Source organism: Phocoena phocoena, chromosome 19 (assembly GCF_963924675.1).
Source record: "Phocoena phocoena chromosome 19, mPhoPho1.1, whole genome shotgun sequence".
In the NCBI taxonomy this organism is placed as follows: Eukaryota; Metazoa; Chordata; class Mammalia; order Artiodactyla; family Phocoenidae; genus Phocoena; species Phocoena phocoena.
The window spans coordinates 398,323-405,665 of record NC_089237.1 but is presented as its reverse complement, the minus strand read 5'-3'; the positions used below and the strand labels follow the sequence as shown (position 1 = coordinate 405,665).

The 7,343-nt window shown below is 62.2% G+C and overlaps 1 protein-coding gene across 1 annotated transcript in view; it reads left to right on the top strand.

Moving 5' to 3' along the window:
* Positions 1-893: 893 nt before the first annotated feature.
* Positions 894-7,343, top strand: part of CACNG4 (calcium voltage-gated channel auxiliary subunit gamma 4) — a 54,202-nt gene continuing 47,752 nt past the window's right edge. The window contains exon 1 of the mRNA XM_065897295.1: positions 894-1,113. Coding sequence (XP_065753367.1) covers positions 894-1,113 — 220 coding nt within the window. The remainder of the gene's footprint in view (positions 1,114-7,343) is intronic.

The following is a 7,343-nucleotide window of genomic DNA, read 5'->3' as shown; positions in this document are numbered from 1 at the left end:
CTGGGGGAGGAGCGTCGCAGCTTCCAGCACAGTTTCCCCGTCCGTCCATAAAACGGGGATCAGGTGTTCTTCCCAAAGCGCCGCTGGCTGACACCTCCCTTCTGCCTCGACTGTAAAGTCTGCGTCCTGCAGCCCCGGCCGGCGGATCTGCAGGAGCTGGTGGCCCGGAGCCACCTAGGTGGGGGAGGGAAGTGGCCGGGGCCTGGCCTGTCTCCCAGCTGTGACCCCCATCTGGGGCTTCTGGAAATCTGACCTGAACACTCCCACTCCCACACTCACGCCTATACATTCGTCACCAGGTAAAGGCGCGGATAGGGCACGGGGGAGCAGGGACACACACAAGCGCACCACATATTAAAGAGCCCCCAGGGCCATGTAAGGAAGACGGGGTGTCCTGGGCTGGGAAAGCGGGGAGGCTGGCCACGCCGTCTCCCCTCGATCCTCCTGGGGAACCCGTGCCCCGGCTCCGTCACTCTGATAATGTGAACGAACCGGAGAGGAGAGCGGAGCGCGCGCGAGCGCGGACAGCGGAGAGGCGCGGAGGGAGAGAAAATCCGGGCCGGGCGAGAGGGAAGAGCGGAGAGCGCACACACGGCGGGGGCCGAGGCTCGAGGGGCGGCGCCGAGAGGCGCGGGGCGCGGCGGCGGCGGCGGCGACGCGGAGGGCGCGGGGCGGAGGCGCGGGCCGAGCGGGGAGGGCGGGCCGAGAGGGAGGAGCCCCGGTCGCCGCCGCCCGCCCGCCCGGCGGCCCGCGCAGCCCGCACTCGCCGCCGCGCCTCGGAGTTTGAGCCCCGGCGCGGCGCCGCCCCCCGGCCCCGGCGCCCCCGGAGCGGCGCGCGGAGGGAGGAGGGCGGGCGGGCGGGCCGGCGGGCGGCGGAGTATGAGGCGCCCACCATGGTGCGATGCGACCGCGGGCTGCAGATGCTGCTGACCACGGCCGGAGCCTTCGCCGCCTTCTCGCTCATGGCCATCGCCATCGGCACCGACTACTGGCTCTACTCCAGCGCGTACATCTGCAACGGCACCAACCTGACCATGGACGACGGGCCCCCGCCCCGCCGCACCCGCGGCGACCTCACCCACTCGGGGCTGTGGCGGGTGTGCTGCATCGAAGGTACGGCCGGCCTCGGCAACCCCCTCGCCACGCGCGCGCGCGCCCAGGCGCACGCACACACACACACACACACACGCACACGCACACGCACACGCACACGCACACACCCTGCTCGGGGCGCCGGCCGGGAAGGGGTGGGCGCGGCCCTGGCTCCGCGCGAGACACAAAGGAGCCGGAGCGAGCGGGCGGGTCCCCTCGCGGCCAGCTGTGCAGCACCTCGCGGTCCCTCCCGACTGGGGACGCCCCCCGCCCCCCGCCCCCAACACACCGGCCCTACAAACTCTCCGCTGGCACACGCACACCCCCTCGCACACAGACACAATGAAACACACCGAAACTCACGCGCGCGCGCGCGCAGCCCGAAACCGGAGCGATCCCGAGGGGCCGCGCCAGCGCCCCCGGGGGAGGCGGAGGCTGGCGAGGGGGCGGGAGGAAGCTAGGGTTGGGGGGAGCGGACGGCCGAGGAGGGAGGGAGCTGGGGGAGAGGTTGCTTGGCAACCGGTGTCTGCGCGATTGCTATGGGAACTGGCCATCCTGGGGCGGGGCCGGCCGGGGGCGGGCAGCGCCGGGGCCGCTCCGCGCTCGCTCGAGGCCTGGCCGAGGTGTGGGAGGGGGGCTGGGCTCCGAGCGGGACTGGGGACCCGGGTCGCCCGAGCCTGAAGCCTGCCGAGACCTTGCTCCGCCACGTACTCCTCCAGGGGCCACCGGCCCACTCCTCCCCGCTCGGTGGGGTGGGGAGGGGAGCGTCACCAAGTCTCCCCGCCCCCCCCCCCCCCGACTAGGGCAGCGAGCCCGCCGCCGTCGTCCCAAGGCCGGGAATCTTCAGTAGAACTGGGGCGCGCAGGGGCGACCCGCGGACCGCGAACTGCCTGGGAGGGGCGTGGCCACCGGATCCCGGCAGGAGGGACGCGGTGCTGAGCCCTCCAGGTGCGCGGCCGGGCCCTGCAGTAGGTGACGTACGGATGGAATGCCTCTGGGGGCCGGGACTGGGTGTCCCCGGACTGCGGGGACCCCTCCCTCCGGGGGAGGGACCCGGACTCCTCCAGTGACGACGTGCGCCAGACTTCAGCGCCTCCCGCCCGCCCCGCTGCGGAACTTGGACTAACAGGTGGCTTTGTCCGGGCGGTCTGTTCCCCTCCAGGTTGTGCACGGGTTCGCCGCTTGGTCTTGGCTTTCAGACTGGGAAAGGGGTGGGGGACGTTGGTGGAGGGTTCCTCTCAAAAATCCTTGGACAGAGTTTCCTCCTCCTTTTTCTGTAATCTTTCCGCGTGTGTCAACTCCGCCTTCCGTGGTCGGGGAGGTTCTCCCGCACCCCCAGCCTTCCTGCAGTTCCAGCCCCTGCGAAGAGTTCGGCAGGGTGGCGTCTTCCTGGAGGTTGGTAGGCAGCTCTGGAAGAGATGGCCCTTCTTCTGGCCGTGTTTGGGGTCGGGTAAAAGGAGGCTCTGTAAAGCAGGGTCGCCAGGTGAGGTGGAGCTTGCTCCCTTTCTCCCTCACCCCCATGATGCCTGTTCTCATCTGGAAACCTGCCCACCTCTGCCCCCCACTTTCTCTCCCAAACGAAGCTGCTTTGAACTTGGAGCTTATTGCCCGGACTGAGTGGAGTCTTCCAGGAGCAGGAATGTGCAATCAGTAGTTTGGGAAACACAGCCACCATCACACCCTCCTCTTTTCTTCTGAAAAACATCATTTTTCAAAAGGAAAATGGTGTGCAGATGCTCAGGTCGCCGACGCCTACTCCTCTCATCTGGAGGACGTGCCCACGCCACTGCCTGCGACAGCACCTGCGTTAGACACAGAACAAGGGCGGCTGGGGCCCCGTGCTCTACCTCGCAGGCCCCACTGGGTGCTGTGTATGTGGTCCAGTAAGTCGAGCCCCTGTCATCACCCAAGCCCACGCATCTGGGCCCCAGGCCTTCCAGGTTCCTGGTCGAAATTGGAACTCACTCCTCCATGCCAGTGAGCCTGGCCTCTGCAGAGTGGCTCGAATGCCTCCTTTATTAATTTCTCATCCTAATTAGGATTGATGCCGCACTTAGCATCTTGCCAGCTGCCTTGAGCCGTTTGCACTCGATGTTCATCAAGAGAGCCCCAAGCTGATCTGGGCAGCAGGCTCTGCTGGCGGAGGGAGGGTGGGGAGCCGCCATCTGGGGACTTCACCCCAAGAACTGGGCTGCCTCTGTCATCCCCCAGGAGCTCAGGGGTTCTGGGGGCCAAACCAGGCCACTTCCAAGGGCCAGGACATCCTTGGACCAAGCCAGGGCTGAGAGAGCTGGCTCAGGATCCCTCGGGATGCTCTAGAATCATCCTGGCAGTCCTTCAGCTGGGGCGGAAACTGCGAGCTTATCTCACAAAAGCACATCGCAGAGTCCGACGGCTGTCTGCCATCTATGACGTCTCCACCTGCCAGCGAGCGTCCAGGCCGAGACCCGGACGCTCTGTGGGGACATGGTCACCTCAGTATTGGCTTCTGTGTGTACAATGCATCATTTCCACCTGCTCTCTAGCAAAGTACCCCAAAGCATTTCATGGGAAAAAAATGAAAAGCTCAAACCTCTAAGCTGAAACTGAAGATACACTGCAGCAGGCAGCTAATAAAACACCAGTTGTGACAGTGGGACTCTGAAGGGTTTGCTGGCATCTCACAAACCGCAGATTCAGTTCCCTGGCTGTTTCACAGGAATGATGTTCTGAGGTCGGGAGAGCCCAGCCCGCTGTGTACTTAAGGTGTCCGTGCAGGCTGGTGGGGCTGCGTGTAGAAACCTGCTGCTCCCAGGCTCACCACGGCCGACATCACCCTTTTCCACCCCCAAAGCCGGCTCTCCCCGCTGCCCCTCTACAGGACGAGTGTCACAGTCCTCCAGCGCACAGAGCCTTGTGCACGTTACCGCACGGCACGCTCACAACAGCCCTGAGAGGGTGCCCTGTTCACCTCCACCTGCAGCGTGGGGAACAGAGGCTCAGAGAGGGCAAGGCACTCGCCCAGAGGCACCCAGGTAGGAGGCTGCAGGGCCAGCATCGAGCCTTTGTCTCACTGCAAAGCTCTCCCCACCGTGTTGTCCTGCCCTTTCCCAAACATCTTCTGGGTTACCATTAAAAATAGAACCAAGTACTTGCCTAGCCAGTGGAGGAGCCCAGCTCTGAGGCTGGCTTGCGGCAGCGTGAAGGCATTTGGAAGTGAGAATGTACAACTGATACACAAATTGCATAACACACACTCTCTTCTCGCTTCTCTCTGTTTCTGTCTTTGTCTCTGTGTGTCTGTCTCTCTCTCTTTTCCTACTACGTTCTGGACTAGCCTGTTCCCACCACAAAGAGCCATCTGCTTCCTCCGTCTCCTAGACCCCCACCTCCTTCTTTCTTTGCATCTTTGGTGACATTCAGCCCAAGGCTGGGGACACAGGAAAGGAGTAACAAATCTTTGTGGACTTCTCCACCAAAGCTACTGCCCACCAACATTTGTTCAGTCTCTAATGCATTCTGGAATCGGGCAAGGTGTAGAAGGTAAACAGGCATTCCGGAGCATGCACTGTGTGCCAGGGACCGGAGACCTTGTGTAGACACGGGAAGGGAAGGGGAGACTCTGGGCCCCGGGGGCAGCAGCTTATGCGGCAAAGCCCCCGTGCCCGCTGGGAGCTCGAGATGCTCACGGGGGCTGCCAGACACCAGGGTCCCCGAGCGAGCCAGTCACTGTGCTCTGGGCCCAGAATACAGGGTCCTGGCAAAGTTCAGCCTCAGCGGTACCACCGCCCAGGTCGCCCATAGACGGAGCTGCCGTCAGCACACTCGCAGCTCGGTCAGAGCCCTGAGATGGCAAGTGCCAGGGGTGGCCCCGGGCCTGCTGCTTTGTGTCAGCTCTGTCCTGGGCACCTACTGGGGAGCGGATAGGGAGGCGCTGGCCCCTGCGAGTGAGAGGCTCCTTTGCTCCATCATGCTCACTCCCACCCCCGCCCCGCCGCGGGCGGCATCTCTCACCAATGAGTGTACCCAAATTTCATTCACACCACGGCCCCCAGAGGAAGAGAAGGTATTTGCACTGCACCCCGGGGGCTGGGGAGGAGAGGACAGCCATCGGTGACTACCCCGGGGCACCAGCCACCCCAGGCCCTGCCCAGCTCCAGGGGGGCACGCTTCTCTGGCACATCTGGAACCCTCTCACGACCGGCCAGCTGGGAAGCTCTGCCTTACCCCACACTCCGGACACAGGCCCGTTCAGGGAGGTTTGGGTCTGAATTCCATCCTTTCCCCTCCTGCCCCAGGCCAGGCACTGGGCTGGGCGCTCTTCCTGTCTTTCATTTTCTCTTGCAGTAACTCACAGGCCGCCTGTCCAGTCAGGCCCAGGGGGGTGCGAGCAGAGAGCAGGCTCCCTTCCCGCAGCACCCGGCCCATCAGCTGGTCCCCTCGTCTGCAGGCCCTCCTTTGCCCTCCAGGGTTGCTCATAACAGCCATCACATCAACCTCCATGCAGGACTTCACATTAGTTCGTATAATTGCCAGCAACTCTGCAAGGTAAATCTTAATTATCTGCCTTTTATAGGTGGAGAAAATGAGGCTTAAGATAGGCACGGCTTCTGGGTGTCAGGGATGCCTGCCACTGTCCGGATCGTGGTTGAGGCCAAGCACATGAGCCCAGCTTTCCCCCAGCCAGGGGATGAAGGGACAGGTAAGGGGGCTGCCTTAGTCAGCTCGGCTGCCATAACAAAATGTGGTAGACTCAATGGCTTAAACCACAGACATTATTTCTTACAGTTCTGGAGGCTGGAAGTCCAAGATCAAGGTGCTGGGCAATTCGGTTCCTGGTGAGAGCTGCTTCCTGGCAAACGGCCACCTCATCCCTGTGTCCTCATGTGACGGAGAGAGCTCTCTGTTCTCTCCTTGTAAGGGCACTAATCCCATCATGAGGACCCCACCCTCATGACCTCATCTCTCTAGTCACCTCCCAAAGCCCCGTCTCTGAATACTTCGGCGGTTAGAGCTTCAACATATGGATCTGGGGGGGATGCAAGCATTCAGTCTGTGACAGGGCTGCTCTTCCTTCTGTCCCTGCTCTGTAGCTGGTGCCCAGTGTCTCATCGTTCAGGAAGGGGCCCTGGCAGTCCCTTCTCATGTCTACCTTCCCTTAATGTCCTGCTCTGTCTCTTCACCCTCCTCTGTTCTTCACTCTTTTCTTTCTTCTGACAAGAAAAACCCAGCTAGAGCCAGCTGACTTAGTGAAGAGAAGCTGGGGATCTTGGTGGACCCCAGCCTGACTTAATGGTCTTGCAGCAGGGCCGGCTTTGGAGGAGCCCCATGTCAGGGGCTTCAGAAAGGCTCAGTAGGAAACCAGCAGCTCTTTAAAGTAAATCTCCTGGTGTCAGTCTGCTCAGACGACCAAGACTCTGGGGATATCTAGGACGTAGTAACAGATGCAGAGAGTAGGAAGGGGCCTCAGGTCATCAGATCCAGGGTGTCAGAGAGCCTGGTGGGCCTCTGTCTCCTCATCTGAAAGTGGGGCCTGGCTGATCTGGAATATTCCTCCCACCTTTGTCTTTCAGCCAAACAAGCCCCAGAGAGCCCTGCCCACAGCCTCCAGGTAGAACCAGGTTCAGTGTGGCCTTGATGTGGCCCACAGGAAGCCGGGTTCTCCAGCTGGAAGAGCCTTTGAGATTAGTTCAGTGGCTCTCAACCTTATTTCTGCTAAGACACACGTGTAAAGGATATGTCACCTGCCTGCTGGGCATGCCTCATCCATCCATCCATCCCTTCATTTATTCTTGCTCACGGAGCACTGCTCTGTGTCAGACGTGTGGGGCTCTGAGTCACAGGGGTGGGCAGCACGGACGTGGCCCTGCTCTCTTGGAGCCGAAGTTCTAATGGGGTAGCTGACGCTTCCAGGTACTGATGAGTGTTTTGACGGAAACAGAGCCGGGTCGGGGGGCGCTGGGAGAGGCCGGGCAGGGTGGCCACTGGTCAGAGGGCCGTGAAGGAGGTGTCAGAGAAGGACCGGAGGGAGCGCTTCCAGGAAGAGGAAGAGGCCGCGAGGCAGGAAAGAACCTGGTGCAGGTGGCGGAGCGCGAGGGGGGTTGCGGGGGGTGCGGGGCTCCATCCCTGTGGAGGGGCTGGGAGAGGCTTCGAGGTCAGGGTCAGCACCCTGCTTTATCTGCTTTTTATGACCAGGGATCTGTGCTTGGGGAGGGGAGGGGATGGCATTGGGGTCTGATTTACGTTTTCAGGAAGTCCGCTGGCTACCTGTG